General features: G+C 34.8%; 1 protein-coding gene across 1 annotated transcript; it reads left to right on the top strand.

Moving 5' to 3' along the window:
• Positions 1-3,383: 3,383 nt before the first annotated feature.
• On the top strand, positions 3,384-27,536 carry LOC128550320 (uncharacterized). Its single transcript, XM_053529158.1, has 6 exons — positions 3,384-3,867; positions 4,066-4,376; positions 4,796-4,910; positions 6,667-8,051; positions 24,183-25,490; positions 26,811-27,536. The coding sequence occupies exons 2-5, from the start codon at positions 4,089-4,091 to the stop codon at positions 24,498-24,500; spliced, it is 2,106 nt and encodes a 701-aa protein (XP_053385133.1). The 5' UTR covers positions 3,384-3,867; positions 4,066-4,088; the 3' UTR covers positions 24,501-25,490; positions 26,811-27,536.

The following is a 27,536-nucleotide window of genomic DNA, read 5'->3' as shown; positions in this document are numbered from 1 at the left end:
ATTCTTCTTGAACATAGGGAATGTTTCAAACGAAATTGTTGTTTAAACTCCAAAAATTAGTTTAATAAATTTAATCTTAATACTGATGTGTGAAAAATACAATGTATTTAAATTAAAATAACAATATTTTTTTAAAAGGCCGACAACGAAGTTACATTTAGTATTCCGAAGGTCACAGACCACCAATTCAAAAAAGTACAGGGAACTTATTGGGAATGAGGTAAGTGTATACCTGGGAATAAGGTAACGTCTGTGCGTTCTGATTGGTCGGTCATGTAAACAAACCCAGGAAGTGATTATTTTTTCAAAATTGTTATATTTTTTCACTGCATTTACAGTATTTTATTATACATTTTGACAAAATTTGCTACATTTTATGTGTATTGAAAAAAAGTTTTATCAAACGAATTTCTCCCACCATGTCAATGATGTAAACAGGGGGTCATCTCATTCACACGAAAATTACTTAAATAAAGTATCACTATTCATATGTTTTTCGTCCGATATTTTGGTAGAACTAGGATAGTTCTTGAAAAACTTGTAATTAGATATACATGTTTCGATGTATGGAAGGCCGTACACGCCATAATGTTACAATGTAAGTCTATGGGAAAACAATTGGTGGTCTCTAACCCGAACTTTTAGATAAAACTGCAGAAAATCATCTAGGTTTAACACGCATTTAAATGGTGAAGAACAGGGCAATATCATAAACAAATATTTTCAGGCAACAGTTTACAGTTTTGACTTGCTATTTTCATTAATTTTCATTATTGTCCTAATTTTTTTGTTCTAAATACTCTGAATCAACAAGGCAAATATCATGTAAAAAAACGACATCTTTCTCTCTGGGTAAGACAAGTCTAGATTTAGCCATTTTCACAGGGCGAAAAGTAACATTAATGTAGATATTTTCCATTTAAAAACAGATGCAGGCAATAATTTCATGGCAGAACTTTTGTTTTCAACAAAAAATTCAACAAATGCTTTCCCAGATTTTCACTGAAAGGACGAGTTAAACTGTAAGGCGTAAGTGTTTGAGTAATAGCAGAATAACCTACGGCATACGCTTCGATTGGACGACAGCATAAGATAAGATAAATGCCGGTTTCCAGTCCCCGTATCAGTTAATTGTTCCAGGATTTCTATATACATCAGACATGGTGAAATGTCTGTTGAGCTCATGACAAAAGGTTAGTATATATTTTTATGTCCAACAACACTCGACTGATTAAAACAACACGCTACAGCCTCACACATTTAATCATTAATTTTACAAAATAAACTAATCCCATTACGAAAACACAAAATCTGAACATTATTATAGCACTTTCAACTGCAATATATAATTGAACGCCATGATGCCGCGATGGATGTTAGTACAATATAGCACCTCATTTCTAAACTGGTTTTGCTGTAGAATGTATCATAAACTAAACATGACAATTTACCATAACAACACTTAACGAAACTTAACAGAACATTTTTTTCTCACACATATAGAAAAGTATGTACTCAGGAAATCATTATACATACTTTACTACCTCAACCATGTTTTGAATTGTCAAAAAATTCTCGTAAATGTCCAGAACTTAATCGTAATTAGGCAGAAATCTCGTCGTCATCTATGGAAAGGTCATTTTAATTTGGTTTGATATTTAAGAAATAAGGAACGTGCATATATTAAAAAGTGTGTTAACAGCGCGTGAGCACGGGACTCTCTCTGTCAACACCCCCAGAAAACGACAAAAACCGCAGTTTCATACTAGAGTAATAATAATATTAAATAACAATAATAATAGTATTAAAAACGAAAAATATAGACAAGGCAATTAAGATCACGTGAGGTAACACAGAACCAAAAATAAAACATTTAGAAAATAATAATAAAAGAACACACAAAAATAGATTCAATAGTTTAGACTGATAGAACACGTTCATACGTACTGGATTTTTATCCCCCGACGAAAGTCGGAGAGATATAGTTTTGGCGTTGTCCGTCCGTCTGTCTTTCCGTCCGTCCGTCCGGAGCCATATCTATGAAATGGTTGGGAATATTTATATAAAACTTCATATACATGTCCATCACTATGAGTTTTTGCGGCCCGCCAAGTTTCAGTCAGATTGCCAAAGTAACACCAGAGTTATGGCCCTTAGAAGTTTCTAGTGTTAACTATATAGGGTACTATAAATATGGATGTTTCTGCATCATAACTTTTGATATATTTGACCTAGAACTATGAAACTTATTTCGTTCTGATTTGTTCAGTAAATTAAGAGTTATTGCCCTTTAATTGTATAAAAATCCACATAAGAAACTTACCATTTGGTAGAATTTCATTAAACTTCTTTCATTCTTTTCCATGAACATTTATTGTAAACATGTGAAGTTGTGTACCCACACCTGGTCACCCCCCTTACCTTGATCACACCCCCTCCCCCTCTGACCCCCCCCCCAAAAAAAAATAAAAAAAATCATTCCTTATTTTAGATTTTTTCAAACAAACTTCATATACATGTTCACTACTATGAGGTTATGGGGCCCATCAAGTTTCAGTCAGATTGCCCAAGTAACACCAGAGTTAAGGCCCTTAGAATTTTCTAGTGTAAACTATATAGGGTACTATAGATATGGCAATTTCTGCATCATAACTTTTGATATATTTGACCTTGAACTATGAAACTTAAACAGAATTTAGAGCACTATAATGTGGTTGTGCATACACAATTTCGTATGGATTTCTGTTGTAACTTCAGAGTTAATGCCCTTTAATTGTCTAAAAATCCACATAATTTGTACATAACAAAGTTACCATTTGGCAGAATTTCATTAAATTTCTTTCATTCTTTTCCATGAACATTTATTATTAGCATGTGAAGTTGTGCAACCACAAATGATCACCCACTTGCCTTTGTCACACCCTCTCCACCCCCCCCCCCCAAAAAAAAATTTATTCATTCATTATTTTAGATTTTTTTCAAACCTTCCATGAATATTTATCAACATGCAAGTTGTACCATTCCTCCACCTCGCTCCTCCACCCAGTCATGCCCACCACTGATCATGCATTCTCTGTCCCCGGCCCCCCCACTTTTTTTTTATTTGTAATTTTCCATTAATATTTATAATCAACATGTGAAATTTTGTTTCCTCACCTGTCCCCCCCCCCCACCACCCACCCCCTAAAAAAGTAAATATATAAATACATATATATATATATCCATTCCTTTTTTTTAAAAAAAAATGTTCAAACATTCAACATGTTAAGTTTTGACTGCACAAACCTTGCCCTCAGCCATGTTCAAGATATCTTACTTGATTGTGTTCTCTTAAGGACATCTGTTCTTTTAAGTTCAAATGAACATGTTAAACAGCAACACCTGGTGCCAAACCACTCAAAGACAATATTACGTTCCAGTTAAACTTCAAGTTCACATTTCAATTTTAAAAGCTAAGCTTATTACAGTAAGCATATCCCATTCAAAATCATTTCTTTAGTCAGGATCAAAGTATCATACATTTATTATGTACTCTTTAATTAAACGTTTGTTTTCTGTTAAATTGATTTTGACTAATGAAATTATTTGCTTCTTAGTAACATCCTTAACTTTTTGCCGGATATATTTTTTTGCCATTCCTCACCACAAACCCTTTCGGCGGGGGATACCAATTCATCGAATTTAGATCTATAAATAGCATGTAGTAAAAGTATTTACGAACGTTACCGATTACACCGTCACTCTATCAAGACAAGTAAGTTGAGTTTCACAAATATATAATTGTAAAAAAATGTGTAAGATATTGAATAATAGGAAAATGTGTTTTGTCTACAAAATGAAGGAAATGAATTAGTTTATACATATCAGGTAGTAACAATATATACACCTAACATAAAAACATACATGTTTTATATGGAAACCTAGTTCGATTAAAGATCTTACACGATTATAGATCTATATAGGGGATACAAATAGCTAAATGTTTGAATAATTCGTATTTCTCATATTGTAATTAACAAACAATAACGAATATATTTGCTGTATACTATTACACTCTATTAATAGAACCTGGGAGAAATGTAGTTAAAATGTCTACCAACGTCATATTTAGCGAGGTTTGTGGTGAAAATGTTGAACTTTCTGATGACAAAAAAGTAGCGACATGGGTATCAAAGAACTCTGATGGATGGGCATGTAGCGAAGCGGAATTAAAACCAGGAAAAATTGTTGAAGTGAAAGTAGAAGGAAGTGGGCGATGTGATATCGGCTTCATGAAAGAAGAACAAACTCCAATCTCATTCAAAACATTGAATGTAATACGTGCGCATCGGAGAACATGTAGAATTGAAGTTACATTAAAAGAAAATGGCGACGAAGTAAGTATTTATGATAAACGTGTAAAAAAGATACTGATGCTTATATTAGTCTGGGATTTCGATAGGGGATTCATTTTACGTAATATGTGCTGTAAATTTTATTCATTCTGTGTAACTATCTTTTGTAGATCTATAAAAATATCTTTTAAAATTTCTTTTCGAATCATTTGCACACAAATGTAAACTAGTTGTCAATGATTGTAGCTAATCCGGTGTTAATGTAGAGCTAACACGGTATAAGGGGTGCGTGGGGTGTTCACAATGCTCATAACTCGCTGAAAGAGTCTCTTTTTATTTTGTTATTTGCGTTATATGCTGCCAAAGAAGTTTCAGATAGATTTATGCTGAATCTCTTAATTTCAAAGATTTTATTTTACAGTAATTTCGCAGTAGCCAGTAAAATGTTTCAGTGTTTTCAGATATCCTCAAAATTTGGTGAGAAGACTTTCAAGAAAAAAATAGAAAAAGAGACAAAAGTTTGGATTGCTATATACATCAGATATGGTGAAATGTCTGTTGAGCTCATGACAAAAGGTTAGTATATATCTCATATCCAACAACATACGACTGATTAAAACAACACGCTACAGCCTCACACATTTAATCATTAATTTCACAAGATAAACTTTATCCCATTACGAAAACACAGAATCTGAACATTATTGTATGCATTTTCAACTGCAATATGAAATTGAACGTTGTGGTGCCGCGATGGATGTTAGTACAGTCCAGCACCTCATTTCTAAACTGATTTTGCTGTAGAATGTATCATAAACTAAACATGACAATTTACCATAACAACACTTAAAGCAACTTAACATACTTTACTACCTAAACCAAGTTTTGAATTGTCAAAAACTTCTCGTAAATGTCCAGAACTTAATCATAATTAGGCAGAAATCTCGTCGTCATCTATGGAAAGGTTATTTTAATTTGGTTTGATATTTAAGAAATAATATATCCCAAACAGAGATTTCTGGTTGAATAAAATTATTGTTTTGAGTTCAGATGCGCAGGAATTACATCACGAGGGCGCAGATCGAATGATATAATAATATGTACCTAATAAAAAGACAGACAATAATTTTATTCAAGAGCAAATCACTGTTTTAGATATATTATTTCATTTCTAACAAGTTATCAAGTATCATTATGTAAATCCGTGATGACATCCACCAAATATTTGTCTATTTTGTGTGGGTTTCTTTTCCATCGCGCCGCTATGACGTTGGCGGTGTAGTTATGACGTACAGACAGTGAATTGTTGCATTATAAACACATTTCATTTTCTGTCTTTTTTGTTTAATAAGACTATATTGGGTCGTGTTAGGAGTGGCCATGCAAATCTAATATATTCACACCTTGCAAACGACATCTTTTTAAATAAAAAAAAAACGAAACATTTGTCTGTGGTTTTTGCGATTTTGAAAAAAAGAAAAGATATAAGTCGAGGTCGTAATATGAATAAAATGATGTCTTGTTACTTTTAGGTGTTATTGAAAGTTTCCGTATTTTCTTCACAAATTATATGTCTGGATGTGTGTGAAATTTGATAAATGAACTGCTAAAATTATCAAAGTTACTTCCAAAAGTATCGAAGCAAGCATAATGTACACCAGATTGGCATATTGGCCACAAGTTTTGTACCAATAATAGCATTTAGCCCTTTATTTAAGGAGAGAATCAATACTCCTGGTACCAGTGGCGGTCGTTTGGTGTTTTCATCCGAGTTACTTACTCTTGTCGGGTTGCTGGTGTGTAACATTACCCAGTCAAATACATACATTTTCATTCCAGCAAATATATCAAATCTATAACAAAGAACAAACAAACTTTAAAGTTGACATAAAAATGGCATCGATGAAGAAAGCCAATAATAAGCTCCTATTTTTGTTTAAAATGTTTCAGCATGTTTTACCAACAGACTAAGGGAATATCTACTGAACGAAATATGAATGTATTATAATGAAATACCTGGTCATATCAATCGTCCGTTTAACTGTTGTTATTAGGGTTGATGAAATTTGTCAGATACTCTGATAATTAACAGGGAATCGTTAAGAAGACTTGTATTAGCCCTTTTAACATTTTATTAAGGAGTAGCGTTCATTTCTGAAAATTAAGAGATGACTTTATGTATTAACAATGATTAAAGAACGAAAAGTTTCATATCACAATCATGCTTGTATATGAATATGAAAATCAAGGTATGAATGGACTGGAATTTCTTTTTGAATAATTGTTGCAAATTGCAATTCTTGAAACGAAAATGATTGATATTTCATTTCAGGTGATCCTCAGAGTAACAAGAAGTTTTCGTCTGCTAAACATGGAACAAATATTACATTAGAAAATGACAACATACGAGCCACATCAGTTAGTAAAAATCCAGCATCCGTTTGTTTCATATCAGAGCAACTAGAAGTTGGAGGAACATTACACCTCAATTGCGAGCCAGAAAAAGAAGGGGATAGGCAACCTAGTCGGTATGGATTAAGATTACATGTCTCTGAGAAAGACCCTTCAACCCTGAAGAACGAATTCAAATATTTATTTGAAGCTTCTTACATTAAAACAAGTGATCCGCCTCTCACGACTATTGAAAGTTTTGAGAAAGACGAATGTAACGGTGAAATAACTGTAACTCTTTCTGACAGTAAAACCGTACAATACAAAACGGCGAGAGGTAAACAGAACATACAGGTTTTAAACTTTAACGCCAAGAATGGCGTCTGGGTTGTTCTTGGCCTATATATGGTTAAAGCACAAGCAGTCAGTTACGAAACTATATCCGGAGCAGTTGGAGGGCCAGTTTCCATAACTACTGGTGTTGATGAACCGGACAGTTTACCCTTAAGACCTAGAGTAACTGCAGTTCCGCCAGAGGATAATGTGGAAAGGCATGATCGTCAAACTGCAGGTGGCAGTGAGGAAGTGGTTAAACATCTTGCTGGACGCGTGATGAGTCTTGAACAGGATCTCCAAACCATGAGACTTCAAACAAAAACTTCTACATCATCAACTTCGCAAGCGGTTCCAGTACCCAACATACCTCAAGTGGTTTCAAGCCCTGACTTGAACGTCTTGGCTGATGAGCTTGGAGATAAACTGGACTTACAGACGCGATTTCCAGACTTGGTACGGGAGATAGATACAAAAACATTTTGTGATCATTTATATGCAAAGGATATTATTACGCTTACACAGATGGAATCAATCGATGCTGTATTAAAAAATAATGGCTCGGCAGATGCAAACAGAGATCTATTGAACATCATGAAAACGAAACGCATAGAAAAGGACATCATGATTCAAATAGTTGAGGAGTCTCAACAATCACACCTTCTGAAAATGTTTTACCCTCCCGATGAGAATGCATATAAACACCTTACTGGACAAATTATAAGTGTGGGACAAGTACCGCAAGATGTAAGAATCGAAACTCAAAATTCTGCATCAACAAAAGTCCAAGCGGGTAGAGTCCCTGTGAAACCCCGGAAAGTTTTAAGCCACGATTTGAACGTCATGACTAATAGCGTTGGGGATGAGCTAAACTTAGAGAAACGGTTGCCAGATTTGTTACGACTGAAAGATAGAGTGGGACGTCATCTTAAAGATTTTTGTACAACTGTTGAACAATATGAAGAAAAGAAAGGAGGCAGTAGTCAAACTAAGGTTTGTATTGTCCGTTTAAGGTAGAGTTACATACTTTGAAAACTGTAGTTAAGTGAATATTTAGAAGTCTAAACTATACTATAGCATAAACAATGTCTTCCTCTGGCTATGGGACTCAAACTTATGGGACCGTGTGTCCATATCACAGTTAACATAACCGAAATAGTCTAATCTGTTTCTTTAAGGTATGACTCCGAACGATAAAAACACTTTCTATGTGCTACAAATATAAGTTCATTGTACAAGAGTCATAAATACTGCCTTCTTCAATCGATGTCACTGACACTTGCAAAGTCGCATTTGCTTATAACTTGCTTATAACAGTTTACATTTCTACACATGACTTAAATCTGGCTCTAGACGGACGGAAAATAAAATAAAACACTTTCTTTGCAATAATTATTAGTAGAAAGGTCATTTATTTCCACTCTTCCTCAGGCAATCTTACTAAAACTTGCCGGATGGCATTTCTCTAGCAGTTGCAGTTAATATTTCTTCCATGTTTTATTTGAATCCGTTAAACCGTGATAACTTAAATCTGGCCCCAGACGGACGGAGAACGACATTAAATACTTTCTACGTAGTGATCATCAGTAGAAAGGGTCATAAATCCTCTCTTTCTCAGGAAATCTGACTTAAGCTTGCAGGATGACATTTCCCTAACTAGTGTAGTAATATTTCTACCATGTTTTATCTAAATACTCCAAAAATGCGTAAATATGGCTTCAGACGGACAGATATCCAGACAGACAGACAGAAAGACGTACAAAGCCAAAACTATACCTTCATACCTTCAGTGTTGGATAATAAAACTTGGTACAATGATAGGTAGTAGTGTGTGAAACAGCAGTATTTCAGAACAACAACTCTATCTGAAATAGTGTTTAAATTATGTTCCGTTATGCATTTAGATATTTTCAGCCAGGTAAACAAAACTAATAAGAGGGTCATTGACCCTAAAGCGCTCACCTGTATTCAGTGTTTTTGTGTAACGTAATGGTACAAGTACAAAGTTAGGTTTCTTCTATGTTAGTCTAAATTATATAATGTACATGTCACATACATTTTTGAACTAACTGGAAAATAATTTGAACAATTATGGTAGACAGTACAATTCTGATATCACTTACAAAATATCAAGGCTCTAGGTGTTACTGATTCAGAGCAGATTTTCAAAGTTTCTTATACATAAGCCTATAGTACATTAACATAGTTTCGTGATTTCGCGTTTTCATCATCATATTATCGAGTATCGCGTTTCAAATCAATAAATTCAAAGGCTATGGACCTAACGGAATTCCGTAGTTTACCTGGAGTAAAAGCGTGACACACACTTTTCGATTTTCATCGTAAAAAGTAGAAAAACAGCAAATTCTCGTGTGTTTCCGTAACATAAAGTTTGTCAGTAATTAAGTTTTAAAGCGTTCGTAAGAAATATGGCATTTATTTCAAGATATCTAAAAAAATTGTTTGTTGTCGAACGATCTGGAGGCATGCAGCTGTGTGTTATTTGGTAAGTAAAATTTACATTCTATACATAGAGCGTGACGTCACACATTCCGTCTAACCTCTATACTAGGAACTGATAACTAGCCGATTTTGGATAATTGTACATACACTAAAACATAGTCCCGCGGAGGACGGTAAATTTTCAGAATCTACTTATTTTTTGCATGTTATTACAAGAACTGTGCGTAATTGTGATTACTTAAACTTTTTAAACCGTTATCTTCTCTGACTCGTGTCATAGAATTATTTTTTGACAAAAAGGAAAATCTACTTTCACTTTCCTATACTGTAGTATTGCAACGCAATTATGGTATATTATATATGGATCGGGAGACTTAGATATCATAAGATCAATGTCCTAAACGTCTAAATGATGCACAAATATAGTGCTTAAATCATGTCATCAAGAAGGAATACTGTGTGGCCTGATATACCAGCTGGCACCCCATGTCAATATACATGTACATGTATATCATATTCTGTTCAAAGTGTTAATAACCAAACACTTACTCTAAGTTTACATATTGCAATTCTGATAGTCTAGTCCTTCCCTTGGTGCACCACCGACAGTTAGACCAAAGAGAGAATAATTTCTCTGCTATTACTAACTGGAAATGCTAAAAAGTACTTGTTGTTTGTATGAATCATGTACAATGTAATACTGACAGGATTTCAGTTTTCAACACCACCATCATGAGTGAAAAACAACCACCTTTGTAAATTCCAGTTTTATTTGTACATATATTAAAGTTCATACACACTATTTTGCAGTCTATTTTTTATTAATTAACAGGCCTACTAAACATGGGGAACAACAAACATATACACTTCAGGTAAACATATAAAATCCTAAGCACAGACAACTTCGATACAATATAATTATTAATGGAAGTATTTGCTGGTCAATAGTAAAAAAAGGCTAAGTCATGACTGGCAAGCCATTAAATAAGTGGTATATAACATGACTTTAGACATTAATATTAACTATTATTCTCAAATATTAGACATGTCATAAACCACAAACTATGGACCAGATATTTATGTAAGAAGTCATGCAATATTACTAATGATTATTAATATTATTTCTGGTACACACATAACGTAACTTAAATGAAAATAATAACTAGAATGTTAACAATGTATATATAAATATATATATATATACAGTCAATAAAAGATGTTTAAAATGTTTTTAGATTCTGTTCAATGGTTTAATTTGATAGTATTTCCCACAAAAATTCTATTTCCCATGCTAGTTGTAAAATATTTGGTTCATTCTTCTCTCAGAAAGTAGGTTTAATTTCCAATATTTGACCAAAAATTCTCTCCATCTTTTTTACATCTTCCAACCAAATTTTTAAGTAAATATTATGTCAACCATACCATTTAAAACACAAAGCAATATGTTTAAATCAAGTCCCTTTCTTCTGAAATGGATTTTATTCATAATTCATTCTGATACAAAAATAACTAAAATAATGTGACTTAGTTTCAAAAGATTCCATTATTTCTATCACTACAACTTCCTGACAGCTCATGCAGCAGATTGAAAAATATACAAGAATTATGTATAGTGACCTTTACAAATGTGTAATGTAATATACTGTTACAAGTATCTTGGTCTGCAGTATTCATCTAAAGTCAACTTTTACTAAATTAAACAAAAATGTCCTAGTTTGTATTACCTATTGATCTGCAGTTATAAAACATGGGACATGTCTGTTTCTCAGTTGAAAAAATCTAAATGTTACATTAGTATATACCTACCGTTTCATGTATCTAAACTGTAACATTATATCAAAGTTAATAGGATATTGTGCTCAACAACAAAATTTATAACAATAAATTAAAGCATCAATCTCTTAAGTTTTCCATGGCAAAATGCTTGAAACACTTTCTAAATGTGCTGTGTTATGAAAAATATTATAAAATCAAATGTACATACATGAAGAATTGAAGATTTATGTGTTAAAATTCGGAAGTGTAAACTGACATAATTGGAGGTAATAAGTTCCAGGACAAGTGCCAGGTCAGGATTCGAACCTGAGACCTCCCCATGACATTGTACTTCTATGTCTGGGGTGCTCTCAGGCCCTTCCCCAGAAATTTTTTAAGGCGCTGGGGTAAAGTTTGTGTGGCGGGATAAGGGGTGGGTGCGGGAGGGGTACCCCCTCTCGTGTTTGATTTTTTTAAAAAAATCGAACCCAAATGGTGCTTTTTTAAGTATACCATATGCAAAAAAAACACAACAACATGTATTTCATTACTTCTACATTTTCACATAATGATATAACCATTAATATATCATATAGTGTTATTTCTAGAGCTCAAAAAGGGCAGGGTGCTGCCAAAATGGGGCAGAGTGCTGTCCGAAAGGGGCAGTGTGCTCTTTTCGACCTGAAAATTATCATAGTAGTAGTTGCATTTCTAGATGTCTATAGTTAATATGTATTCCATTTATCTTTATTGCACACTTAAAGGAAATGTCACAGAATAAATTTAAGCGGTAAATCTTCCCAAAACCAGTAACAAAGTTTACAAAGCCTTCTTACTTACTTTATAGTTTAGGTTTAACCATTCAAGCCTTTCTCTTAAAAAATGTCACCAAGAATGTCAACTTATTCATATGAATATGAAATAGTGGAGGGCTTTAATATATTAGCTTAATCTTGAAATCAAGATCATGTTGTAAACAACGTAGTTTAAGGCCTGTTTCAGGTCACATTGTAAACTAATAATTATCACAAGTCATGTTGTATTGATCAGGTCTTTCATCAATATTTCATTAACAGAAAAGTACTATTACAGTCAGGTTAAAGTTTACTGAAACGCATATCCAAAATATACTATCCGGATACCGGTACACTTTCGGAATGTTGTCTGAAAGTAGTTTTTACTCAGTTACATGACCTACTAGGGTAAACTAGAGATAGTTCCTCAAATTTTGATGTTTCTCATCCTTAAAAAATACACCGACTGTCAGCTTTTTTTGAAGGAAATATGGAAAAATTGCATACGACATCGGGAGTAATAAGACTCGTGAACGGACATTCTAAACGTACTTTTACTTTCGATATTCATTAAAATTTGTGCATTTTCTAGTTTAAATTACAGTAGAATCAAACTGCATTGATATATACTTGTTATTATACTAAACAAAGGTCTAATTTAAATTTGCACAAAGAAATCTAGGGCACTTTTCACGTACATCAAACTGATACTTTGAAAATTAGTCCTGCAAAAAATAAAAAAAAAATGTATGACTGACATTATTTCAATTTATAGTTATACTGAATTTGAAAATGGTGCGTTCAATACTTTTGTACATTCGTATAATGAAATGATGAAATGATGTACATATACAGCTCAGCAGGTAGTGCGTAGATCTACGGATCGAGAGTTCGATCCTCGGGTGGGGCTAATGTTCTTTGCGACTATTTTGATAAACAATATTTGTGTCTGAAATCATTAGTTCTCAACCTCTGATTCATATGGGGAATTTTGCAGTTACTTGTGGAGAACAGGTTTGTACTGATACAGAAATCAGAAACACTGGTTAGGTTAACTGCCCGCTGTAACATGACTGAAATACTGTTGAAAAACGGCGTTAAACCCAAAACAAACAAACAAAAAACTGTACAGAAATATACATGTACAATTTTGCAGGTAAACAAGCTAAACGATGCCGTTTTTCATGTATGAATCGATTTGAACAACTGCAGATAACTTAAATTCATCATTTCAAATGATACTTAAATGGATACACTAGAATTAATCATACTCTGGAAACAACAATGGTGAATATTCAACTAAAAATGCAAAGCACACTTTCACTTCCTTGTTTACGACTCCATGTTGAAAATAGTTCTTACCCATAATGCCCCGAGCGAAAGTACACAGGTCAGTGCGACAGGATGAAAGCGCTACCGTAGTGTACACAATGGTAAAATGTATGAGAAACAACGGTCAAATCACGGCGGGTAGTCAACACGACAGCTGTATGTACAGAGTACTTGTGATTGCACCTATCTTCAAATTGATACTTCACACACACGTAGAGATCAATATGTAATAAACGCACATATACTATTTTTTCGGATGGGATTAAAGATGGCCTACTGGCAGCCATTTTGGATAAAAATGTGTTCCTATGGTTTTTTGAAAACTAACTATTGCACATACCTCTTAAACTTAACACAGACTTAGAGGGCAGTATGTTGTTAATGTTCGTGTAATTCTTATCTGGGTAAGATCCAAGATGTCCGAGTGTAAAGCAATTTTCCACTAATAAGCATACACTTTGGGCCCATATATCAAGTTATGGGGTACTCATGTTAAATATTCACCTCATAATGGACATTTGCACCCTCTCGACTGTGGAGCTGCTTGTTACTCCCCTACTGGTTGAAAAGCAGTTTCGGGACTATGGGAATGCGCTTTTCCGTCTTCCGCCCGTCCGTCCAAAATTTCGTGTCCGTTCCATAACTCTGTCATCCACGAAGGGATTTCAATATTAATTGGTACAAATGTTTCCTATGTTGAGACGACGTATCATGTGCAAAACCCGGACCCTTAGTTTAAAGGTCAAGGTCACAGTTGGAGGTCAAAGTTAAACAGGACTTTTTTTCCTGTCCGGTCTATAACTCTGCAATCCAAGAAGGGATTTTAATATTACTTGGCACATATATACTTCATAATGAGATAATGTGTCATGCACAAGTTTCAGACCCCTAGGTCAAACGTTACAATCACACTTGGCAGTCATATGTTTACATAGTATGAACAGGGTCTGTTTCGTGTTTCGTCCACAGCTCTGTCACTCATTAAAGGATTTTATAACACTTGGCACAAATGTTTCCAATGTAACAATCGGGAGGTCAATGGTCAACAGGCTTTTTTTCCTGCCAGGTCATTAACTCTGCTATCCATGAAAAGATTTTAATATTACTATGCACAAATGTTCTCCGTGATGAGACGACGTGTTATGCGCAAATCCCGTACCCCTAGCTTAAAAGTCAAGGTCAAAATTGGAGGTCAAAGGTCAATAGCGTTTTTTTTTAGCTCACCTGTCCGTGCGTGCGTCCGTGCGTAAACTTTTGCTTGTGACCAATCTAGAGGTCACATTTTTCATGGGGTCTTTATGAAAAATGGTCAGAATGTTCAACTTGATGATATCTAGGTCAAGTTCGAAACTGGGTCACGTGCGGTCAAAAACTAGGTCAGTAAGTCTAAAAATAGAAAAACCTTGTGACCTCTCTAGAGGCCATATATTTTACAAGATCTTCATGAAAATTGGTCAGAATGTTTACCTTGATGATATCTAGGTCAAGTTTGAAAGTGGGTCACGTGCCGTCAAAAACTAGGTCAGTAGGTAATATATAGGAAAAACCTTGTGACCTCTCTAAAGGCCATATTTTTCATGGGATCTGTATGAAAGCTGGCCTGAATTTTCAACCTAATGATATCTAGGTCAAGTTTGAAAGTGGGTTACGTGCCGTCAAAAACTAGGTCAGTAGGTCAAATAATAGAAAAACCTTGTGACCTCTCTAAAGGCCATATTTTTCATGGGATCTGTATGAATATTGGTCTGAATGTTCATCTTAATAATATCTAGGCCAAATTTGAAACTGGGTCATGTGCGGTCAAAAACTAGGTCAGTAGGTCTAAAAATAGAAAAACCTTGTGACCTCTCTAGAGGCCATACTTGTGAATGGATCTCAATAAAAATTGGTCAGATTGTTTATCTTGATGATATCTAGGTCAAATTTGAAAGTGGGTCACGTGCCCTTAAAAAGTAGGTCAGTAGGTCAAATAATGAAAAAACGTTATGACCTCTCTACAGGCCATATTTTTCATGGGATCTGTATGAAAGTTGGTCTGAATGTTTATCTTGATGATATTTAGATCAAATTTGAAACTGGGTCAACTGCGATCAAAAACTAGGTCAGTAGGTCTTAAAATAGAAAAACATTGTGACCTCTCTAGAAGCCATACCCTTGAATGGATCTTCGTGAAAATTGGTCAGAATGTTCACCTTGAGGATACCTAGATCAAGTTTGAAACTGGGTCACTTGCCGTTGAAAACTAGGTCAGTAGGTCAAATAATACAAAAACCTTGTGACCTCTCTCGAGGCCATACTTTTCATGGGATCTGTATGAAAGTTGGTCTGAATGTTCATCTTGATGATATCTAGGTCAAGTTTGAAACTGGATCAACTGCGGTCAAAAACTAGGTCAGTAGGTCTAAAATTAGAAAAATCTTTTGACCTCACTAGAGGACATATTTTTCATTGGATCTTCATGAAAATTGGTCTGAATATTCACCTTGATGATGTCTAGATCAGTTTCGAAACTGGGTCACGTGCGGTCAAAAACTAGGCCAGTAGGTATAAAAATAGAAAAACCTTGTGACCTCTCTAGAGGCCATATTTTTCATGAGATCTTCATGAAAATTAGTGAGAATGTTCACCTTGATGATATCTAGGTCAAGTTCAAAACAGGGACACGTACCTTCGAAAACTAGGTCAATAGGTCAAATAATAGAAAAACCTTGTGACCTCTCTAGAGGCCATATTTTTCAATGGATCTTCAAGAAAATTGGTCAGAATTTTTATCTTGATTATATCTAGATCAAGTTCAAAACTGGGTCACATGAGCTCAAAAACAAGGTCAATATGTTAAATAATAGAAAAAACAACGTCATACTCAAAACTGGGTCATGTGGAAACAGGTGAGCGATTCAGGACCATCATGGTCCTCTTGTTTTCATTTCCGGTCCTGAACTCTAACCTCCATCAAGGGATTACAATACTACTTGACATAAATGTTCACGTGCGACGTGTCATACGCAAAACCCAGGTCATTAGCTGAAAGGTCAAGGTAATACTTAAAGGTCAAAGGTCAAATTCAAGAATGACTTTGTACAGAGCTTTTCTTTTTCATGCATGGAGGGATTTTAATGTAACTTGGCACAAATGTTCACCACCATGAGGTACCCTTGTTTTAAGAATTACTACCCTTTGTTATTACTGAAAATAGCTTATATTGTAACTTTTTATTACTGGCCCAAAGGAAAAATCAAGACCACATTTCTGTGGTACAACATGCATGTTACATTCAAGTTTTAGGTGTATTATGACCTATCTCTACCTGACAAAATGTTTTGTGTGGACTTTCATTATGTTATTCTGCACTATAGAAAATTAGTCGCCTTCCAGTAGGAGACTTTGTATTGCATGGCAATACTTCAATCTCTTGTTGTGGGCTTACTTTGCAAACGCGTGGCTCTGAGGCTGATATTGTGGTGCTCTGTGCTTCCGATAAATCTACCATTACCTATTATCTTTTATCAAAATGACCTTTCTCAAGTCCATGACACCTGCAATCGTTCATTGTGTTGTGTGAATTGCGGCTAGCAGCATTCAGCCAACTGTGATGACTGCAAGACATGGAAAATCGAAAAGGGGGTTTCCATGTAAAATTCACACAGGACATTGGATTTCGAGAAGCTAGACAAATCAAAATGCCAATGCTCCAATGCTAGATTTGCTCTTTCATACCTTTCATCAACTTACTCGTCAATTAAAACTGAAACACAAGCAAAAGAACACTGTATATTGATTTGTCTACTCAAACTCATTCTGAGCCTGCAGCCACTTGCAGTTCAAAATATAGCAGTTAAACCAACGAAGCCATCTCTAGTGCAAAAATTTACAAAGTATCAAAATACGCTGTCGTTGAAGTCAAGAAGTATGTCTAATTTTTGTTTACATGAAGCGAGTCAAACACCCAACTAAAATGATTTGAAAACCCATGGGTTGGGAAAGGAATCAGATGACTCCTTACAAACTTTTAAACAGATTCCCTTTTGACTTCAACAGGTTGACGGGGGAGGATAACAAAAACCTCCGCACAGTCAAGGTATGTCAAGGGGGGTAAAATCAATTTAAGGCCCCAGCTTCCGAGTTAATGCAGCACAAATCTATTATTTAATTTTCAGTTGTCCATTTTTCATTCGCCGTTTTCAACAAGCAGTAAATAAGCCAGCAGAATTGCTGTAGACTTAAGGCTAACTATTATGAAATTCTCCTCATCTTATTAAAATATAGTTGTTCACATTTGGGCCTCACTGAAATATTTTTAAACGAAACTGACAAAATATCTAAAAAATACTTAATGTATAACTTTATAAATACAGAAAGAGCTTCTAGTTGGGCATCAATTATTATTAATAATGCATGTCCACACAAACAAATTGGTTTGAAAGGTCGTCTTTCAATTCTTATCTGATCGAACAAAACTTCTGAATAGACAGATTTAATTTTGCATTAAAATTTAATAAGACGCCATACAACTTTGATATTTACCATATACATGTACATTCTTGACCGTTCATTTCATTGTGTAATTATTAGAATAACAAGAGGAGCTGCAACTTTAAAACGCAAAATCATGCCCCGGGATCATTGACTAAAGATGTTTTTTAAGGTTTAAAGGTGAAGATCATATAAAGGACAAAGTCATCTGTAGATATGACAGTTCGTAGCTCTTGCCACAAGGTTTGTTGAATATGAGTATGTGCTAAACCGGGTCATATATGCAAACTGAAGGTCCAAAAATGTTGTTTATTAAGATTTTAAGTTTGAAGGTGAAAGTCATATAAGAGTAGAGGTTATTTCTATATATAGGTCGATTTGTAGGCTTTGCTAAAAGTATTGTTGAGCTTGAGTATGAACTAAATAAGGTCATTTACGTGGGTTGTAGGACCAGAAGTATTGCGTATTAGTGTTTTAAGTTTGAAGGTGAAGGTCATTTAAGTCAAGATCATTTTTATATAGGTCAATTTGTAGGATTTGTCAAAAGTATTGTTAAGTTCGGGTATGAACTAAATAAGGTCATTTACGTGGGTTGTAGGACCAGAAGTATTGCTTATTAGGGTTTTAAGTTTGAAGGTGAAGGTCATTTAAGTCGAGGTCATTTATACATAGGTCAGCTGTAGGTCTGTCATAAGGATTGTTGAGTGAGATATGAACTAAATTGGGTCATTTATGTGGACTGTATGCGAAACGGTAAAATCTCGTATGTACGAAACTGTATGCCCTAGGGCATAAATACCCGTTCTTCCGCATTCTCAGTACTGACCATGAATTGCATGTGCATGTGTTGACAAATAAACTTGCATGGCTTTTGCATGATCATATTAGGATTTTGAAATCGGAATTATATGGACAGTCAATAACTCTAAATGAAAAATACAAACAACTTAATACAGCAAGCTCATTTGTACAGACCACATGACTCAAAGGGGTAACCCATTGCAGCATCTTCTCCAAACCCAACAAATATACATATTAATAAACGTAGAAAACAATCAACAACAGTACATTATTGTTAATGTTGCGTTATTTATGGTTCAACAAGAAAACCTTATTTACAAATGCTAGATACCATCCATAATAAATGTTTTCCTATTGTTCCTGGTGTATTTAAACTATCGCCAGTTGAAAGTTTGTACAGTAAACCTCGCTTATAAGGAACAGCTTGGGACCTCTAAAAATTGTTCCTTATAACCGAGGTTCCTTATATCCGTATAGCGAACTAATTCCTTGTAACCGAGGTTTGTATAACGAACACAATTTGTATAGCAAACACTATTTGACTGACGTTTGAAAAGGGCCCAGGGTCGACCATGAATCTTTATGTGAGAAAGTTGTGAGTCTAGTACCGGTCCTCTAGAGAGATGGTAAGATAAACTGACTGCGTGTATATGACTGAAATAGCGTTGAAACACGGCGTTTAAACCTAAACTAAGCCAAAATGTATGTCGGTAAGAATGACGTGATTTGTGTTTATTATTGTCGGCTATTTCTATCTTCTTTTAAGGAGAGCACTACATTATGATTATAAGATATGTTGCAGCCCTTACCTTGCTCGGCAGCATGTTATGTGAATAGGCATCAATACTAATATAAAATAAATGTTCAAATAATTAATATAAAAATGTTAAATTAGACTACCAATTAAAATTTAAAAGTAGGGTGTTTATGACATACAGTGCATTACGATTAGACAACGGCGCCATACATACGGACTAAAGTGTAAATTATACCTATAGTTTTGCTATTTTCCATTTTAGCACCTGATATAATTTTTACAATTGAAAATTTGGTAAACTGGACTGTTTGCCATTGTTAATCACGTGTAATTAACACATTTATTTAGGATAGAATGACATGACCGTGTCCACGACTTATTTTCATTCAGTATTGTTATCATGTAATACCTTATACATGCTACACATGTTTCACGTGCAAGGAATCGCACTAGGCGCAAACAATCATATAGTCCGTAAGGCGAAGCGTATCTTTGAACAGAAACAGGTTTTCCCCAGCTTCTATAAATAGAAACAGGGAAAACCAGGATAGTAGTCGAGATGATAGATAGTACAGTGCGGGGGAGGTCCTTATTCGTTGTGCTTACATGAACATTAATGGTCTGCAAAGCAAACGAACAAATAAACTGAATTCAGTGTTTTTAATCCCCCGCCGTGGCGGAGGGATTATAGGAATGGTCTGCGTCCGTCCGTCCTTCCGTCCTTCCGTCTTTCCGTCCTTCCGTCCTTCCGTCCGTAACAAAATCGTGTCCGGTCCATATCTCCTAAACCCCTTGAGGGATTTACATGAAACTTGGGTCAAATGATCACCTCATCAAGACGATGTGCAGAACCCATGAGTCAGCCTTGTCGGTTCAAGGTCAAGGTCACAACTCAAGGTCAAAGGTTTGAGCCTGCCATTTTGTGTCTGCTCTATATCTCATAAACCCCTTGAAGGAATTTTATAAAACTTGGGTCAAATGATCACCTCATCAAGACGATGTGAGAACCCATGAGTCAGCCATGCCGGCTCAAGGTCAAGGTCACAACTTAGGGTCAAAGGTTTTGAGCCTTCCATTTTGTGTCCGCTCTATATCTTCTAAATTCCTTGAAGGATTTTCATGAAACTTGGGTCAAATGATCACCTCATCAAGACGATGTGCAGAACCCATGAGTCAGTCATGCCGGCTCAAGGTCAAGGTCACAACTTAGGGTCAAAGGTTTGAGCCTTCCATTTTGTGTCCGCTCTATATCTCCTAAACTCCTTGAAGGATTTTCATCAAACTTGGGTCAAACGATCACCTCATCAAGGCGATGTGCAGAACTTATGTGTCAGCCATGTTGGCTCAAGGTCAAGGTCACAACTGAAGGTCAAAGGTTTGAGCCTTCCATTTCGTGTCCGCTCTATATCTCCTAAACCCCTTGAAGGAATTTTATAAAACTTGGGTAAAATGATTATCTCATCAAAACGATGTGCAGAAATTATGAGTCAACTATGCCAGCTCAAGGTCAAGGTCACAACTAAGGGTCGAAGGTTTGAGCCTTCCATTTTGTGTCCACTCTGTATCTCCTAAACCCCTTGAAAGATTTTCATCAAACTTGGGTCAAATGATCACCTCATCAAGAACTCATGAGTCAGCCATGTCAACTCAAGGTCAAGGTCACAACTGAAGGTCAAAGGTTTCAGCTCTGTATCTCCTAAACCCCTTGAAGGATTTTCATGAAACTTGGGTCAAATAATCACCTCATCAAAGGTTTACCCTTTCACTATCCATAGCAGTGGCGGGGGATTTAGCTGTCTTTCAGACTGCCTTGTTAAAAGATGTTTTTAAAAGAAATGATATTATATTATTTACTGAAACATGGACAGATGTGTATTCAAATTTACAGGTTGATGGTTTTGAACATTTGTTTTGCACAGATCTGATATTAAAAGCACTGCGACACGTAATTCAGGTGGTGTAATTATATACGTTAAAAATAATTTAGTGTCAGATGATACATTGATATTTACTTCTCATGATGACATTATTTGGGTTAAGATTTCAGGAAATAAGTTATCGTTGGATAGAGATGTTTTCATTGGACTTTGTTATGTTATCCCAGATAATAGTAGTAGACAGACTGTTGTAGAGGATAATACATTTGATCGGTTGATTGACTCGGTAATACATGTTGAAAATATTTCAAACGACAATTGTTACTATTCACAGTTTGTACAATGTATGTAGAAGCACATGAAACCCTCTCTTTACAAACGCCGAGTAAAACTCTCCTTGCAATATGCTGTTAGGGAAGCTGCAACCACTTCTAACACTGGTGGTAAAATCATTTTTAAACCAAAGTTTATCGCTTCCTACGAGAAGAAAAAACCCAAATCAAACCGTTTGGTTTTCCCGGTAAATCTTAAAGAATGAAACTGACTTTGAATTCACTGATATACAAGAAAGTTCAATCCTGGATGCACCACCATGGACCCTTATCTTCCCTACAGTTTTTTTTTATGTGAAAACTACCCTTACATTTTGGATGAAATTTTTCAACATGTTCTTTTCAATCAAGTTTGGCATAGAATGTATACATGCATATGGCACTGAAAAATGATAAAGTGGGTGAAAATAAAAGTTACATATTGATAAAAATGAAAGAAGAATGTAAATTCTGCATTGCTTGCAACGGTTTACTACCTTCTGTACAATATTTTTGGTTATTTATAAGAATATCTTGCAAAATTCTTACGACAATATGTTTGTTACACTAGTCACAATCAGAGTACTTCAAGTCCGTTTTATGGATTTTGAGAGATATTATTTTCCCCTAAAACGTGCGGATTGGTCCCTTAAGAGCATTGTTACTGCACAACTTTTTGCGCTGTTGTGCTGTTGTCAATCCTGTTACTTGCTGATTCTCCACTGGGGTTAAATGCTGACGGTATCGAACAATTCGAGTTATTCGAATGAAAACGTTTCAGCAGGTAAAAACCTAGTATGGCTACAGACTAGATAATATTTTTTTAAGAAAACAATAATTCTTTTATTTATTTTATGCTAACTAATGAAATACTGTATTCTATCAGTGAAATAATTTTATATCTCATCACTAACACTGTGAAGATATGAAGTCTATATTTTCACACTGTGAGAGGTGTAGCTTCGCCCCCTCGTACATTGTGTATGAATTTTAAATCAATTGCTTAAAACAGGATGAAAATTGTAGACGCACTTTTTTCTTTATAGTATATTTCTCATTCAAACTATTTTACTTCATGAGAATTTCATAACGTTATGCAGGAAAGAAATTAAAATAAAATGGAACTTTATGTTGTGTGCGTAGTTACTGTTTAGCTTTTGTAAGATGTTTGCTTGTTATAGTTTATATCTATACTTTAATATACATATTTAACAATAGAGGCTATCAAAAATAAGCAACAGAAAACATACCTGTTTTTTTTTAATCAGTCCAAATAAGAGTATTTTATCTAAATATCTCCGAAAAAGCATGGACATCAAAAAAATATGATTTCGTTCTGTTGTGTATTATATCAGTCACTTATGCAGTTAAAAAGAAGAGTTGTCCATTGAAAAAGCAAGTTATGATAAAAAAACGTTCAATTTTTGTTACATTTTAAGTATATAGATACATTTACTCACGAAGTTATCGTACTTACATGAGGCATATACCGTTTTATTACATATGATACCTTTGCGATAGGGGTAGGTAGGTTAGCTTGTTTTCTTGTATTTGAATTTCCCTTTTCACTAAGGAGAACAATGGATGCAATACAACATTACATTTCAGTACCTAAACAAAGTTCTGTTCATTCTACCGTCATTCCACCTTCATTTAAGGAGTGGCAGTTAATATTCCTTTTTGCATGTGTAGGTTATCAAATCCACTTTCAGATTCAAATCTATCAGAAGCAATGAACACAACCCAAGCAACTTTTCCAACCGAACTGCTTTATTTAATTCACTTTGAAATATCACAATTTCAAGAATGATTGAAACTTTTTTTTTCTTTACTTTTGAATTTGATTTTGTGGAAAATGATTACTAATAAGCTATATATCCCGACCATGCAATTAGTACATCTCCACTCTAGCAAAATAAAAACAGACTGAGTTTAACTGAATTTGTTTTGAGAGAAATTGGAAGGTGCAACACCCCAAGAATTGACAAAAGCAAATATGGTTTATAGCCGCTTTGAGTACTTAAAGAGGCATCGCATGCCATTTCGACTACAGCGGGTCGTTTCAATAAGGCACACAAAATTATATTTTAAAGAACTATGCTACACGTATAAATGTGTTTAAAATGCATGAACAGAAAGATTGCTTAACACTTAAAAAGAAAGCACAGCACATTATTACGCACACAAAAAGATTCTGTCCTACGTTAACATTTCGGATAGGAGTATCCGAATACCAAGGAACTAATTTATAGTTAGATGTACTTCATTTTTAAAAATAGAGAAAATTAGAATCTACATCTAATTGGCAAGGAAACAAAATAATGTTTTATCTAATCCAAAGACATAATCCTAAGGAGGTCGTATGCTTCAGCCGTGTACGATGCCAGAGATGGAATTATTTAGCGGGCAGTTGTTTTCAAACTAACTCTTTTCGCATTCCTGTTGCTATGTATACATGTCAGATCACAAATATGTATATGATGTGTATTGTTAAGGCTTAGATCAATCACATTTTGTAAAAATTTACTCAGGGTCCTGACTGTAAAATTTTACATTTTCAGAGTCCTGGACATATAATATACGCAACATGTGTTGACTTCAAAACCAGTCTCCAAGACAGGATACTAAAAGGCAAAGATATCACAATAGATTTCGAGCCACCATCTAGATGTGTAGGAGATGTAAACTGTCACCACACGCTTACCAATGATAATGTCGATATTCTAATGAATCACGCAATGCACACATATTTGAACTCCGGAACCTGTCATTCGGACAGAAAGCCGTGTCGTGCACGTTTTCTACATCTGACTGTTTGTTCATCAGAAACAATCTTGATGATAGATACACACCAAAACTTGCATATCTCACTTTACTAGAATTATACTTAAAGAACTTAAATTTCGACAAGTCTGATGTTGAAGTTGAACACAATGTATATGCCAGATCAATTATATTAGACTATATTTGTTATACTCTTGTGAAAAGCCACAAGGATGTCGTGGAAGCTTACCCGTCGACGAAAGAAAATACATTTGTATTAATTGCTTTTACAAAAAATGACAACGATTATCAAGAACTAGAAACGTTTAACGGTCTTCAAGTTTTATGTAGGCCATACCTTACAAAGTCGTCCGAATCTATTTTGGCTGAAAATTATGCACAAGAGCAAGGGTTGCATTGCTCGTTTGGAAAGGATATTCAATTGCTAAACGAAGTCATCGAGTCGAAAACAGGAGCGTTATTTACCGATCATAGCAATATTGAAGGCATTGGTTTAAGCATGGTCAGGTCTACGAGCAAAGGTTTTGATACATCCTCACCTTGTGTGGTACTTTATTGCAAGTGTAAGTCTTACATTCCTTTCGGTGAACAAGAGTTTCCAAAATACCTAACCCACTGGAGTGGTATTTCAGTTAAAACTGATGTACGGGAAGGACGTTTCAGTTTTGGTCCTAATGGTAATACACTGCTGGGTGCTGCAACGGAGTGGCACAAAGAAGTAGCCATGGGTTGCAGCGTAGGACCGAAAAGTGGACATTACAATGCAACCATTGGGCCATTTGTAAAAGTTGAAGGTATTGAACAAACATGTTTTCTAACAGTAAGACATATGTTCCAGCCTTTTGATCTAGATGACCGTCGACTTCAAGGAACCAAACTGATGCAGCCGGCAGATGGCGATACTAAGCCTGATCCATACAGCCAAGCTGGGCATGGAGGACCCGGTTATGATAGAGAATGTGGTGAGGTTTTAACGAGCGCTTTCAATGAGAGGGTTGATGCAGCTGTTGTCAGAATAAAAGCTGATCGTTCCCCGAGCAGAGGATACTTTGTTGTTCCTACGGAAAATGAACTAAAAGTTGCCGGTATAACAGTTATATATATGTATATCATTTTTAAGTATATGTCTTCAGGGCATATAACTAAATACTAATTAGAACATATGTCTAATCCTGCGTATTTCTTAAGCTATTTTAGACGTTCTGCAGATAGTTCTACATCTTCAGATATGTTTTCTCTACATTGTAGAATTTCATTAAATCACAGTTTTTCAAAACTTCAAAATATACTAAGAAAAATAAGCCAGAAAAAAATGGGGTCGGGTGCTTGAGTTTTTGCTAGACTGATTTGAATAAAATATAAAATAAGAACCTCAATTTGGAGTCTATAGAAAAAAAAACAACAAAATTTTAATGACATTTTGCGTAAAGAGAAATTTTCAAAATGTAGATTTTATTGAAACTAACAAGTATTTTACCTATTGCCTTTTACTTGGTTAGGTAAAATATATCTGTCCCTGTGCTTGTTTTCGAGATATTTCCCGATGATTTAAGAGATCTGATTTAATCATCTAATTAGATATTTTTATGTGACAACATTTTTGATGAAATATTAATTCTTTAGAAAGTCAGAAGCGTTGCCATTTTTAGAAATTAATATTCAATTGTTGTCATTTACTTGTGGTTTGATTCACGCTGCTGTATGCTGAATTCGAGCTGACTTCTATGTTTTACAGACACATGTAAATGATGTCGCGCCATCAGTTCCGTTTTTCAGATGTGCAACAGTACCTTATCAGCATTTGCTTTCAAACAGTTACAAAACATGTGTAATATACTAGACTATAGATTAAAAGGATTGGAAATACTTTACTAACAATTTTCGTAAATAATTTTTCTAAAAACGTTTTAATAAAATATTTTGATGATTGAAATCGTATGCATTTAATGGACATGTTTCGAGAACATTTTAGTACCTTTTCTTGTTGGTAAAAATTACTACCATTTGTATATGTTAGGTAACATTCTCTTCAATTTTAAATCCATCGTCAACAGTGTTACTTAAAGCCTTATTGTAATAGATCTGTACATTGTTTTCATTTCGAACTTCTTTCTTTATTTAAGCCATCGATATGATATCTATTTGTTCTTTCTGCATTTTCATCAAAGTCGGACTACAACCAATGATGGAAAAATAAGTCACAAACTTCATATAGTGAAGTAGTCAGTTACTTGCAAAATAGATTAATATTAATTAAATGTCAAGCTAAATCGAGAAAACAAATATAGATGAGATAACTGTCGCATCAAATTGAATTTCAGATAAAAATGCCGTTATACGCAACAAAACAAACATTTACATTTGCAGTATTACGTTAGCTTTACTGGAATATATAAAAATTTCAGGTTTTTCACATACAAACTTTCCGGCTTTTGATGATGGGTCAATTATGAATGCAACCGCATTCACGACAGAAAACTTTGCTACAGAAAGGGTTGTCAAATTTGGAAAAACAACCGGATTAACGAAAGGATCACTTGAATTAAACTCCATGGCAGTAAAAGTTGTGGACGAGGAAGCATTGGCCTACAGTACAATGGACGTCTTGTGAGTAAGGTTATGAAAAAGCAACTGAAAGTTAACTCTCACTCACTGAAGACATTTTTCCAGCTAGGGGATTCTGGATCCGCCGTGTTTTTGGTTGACAAGCAAAATAAATTACATTGTATTGGGATGGCAATTGGTTCAATGTCCGACCTGTCGTGCCTTGTTACACCCATACACGTTGTGTTGTCCGAGCTGGAGAAGAAACTAGGCAAGCAAATTTTACTTAAAAGCTTTGAGATGGAAAATATGCAGTAGATCTAGATATACAATCGATTGTGACAAACTGGCAAACTGAAATATATATCTGAATTGTTAGTTATGATATTAGGGCCCGGAGTGCAGATTTTGGCTAAGATGATCTTTCTTTAAGTTTGGTAATATTATGAACATAAGAACAGGAATTTTTGTTTTCAAAATTATCTTTAACAAGAGTGAGGTAATATTTGTCTGAAATTCTAGATTAGAGGAGGAAGAAGGATAATTTAAGAAATTGATTTGCTGTGTATGGTGTGTGTGTGTCTGTC

Source organism: Mercenaria mercenaria, chromosome 17 (assembly GCF_021730395.1).
Source record: "Mercenaria mercenaria strain notata chromosome 17, MADL_Memer_1, whole genome shotgun sequence".
NCBI classification, from domain to species: domain Eukaryota; kingdom Metazoa; phylum Mollusca; class Bivalvia; order Venerida; family Veneridae; genus Mercenaria; species Mercenaria mercenaria.
This window is presented reverse-complemented; position numbering and strand designations above follow the sequence as displayed.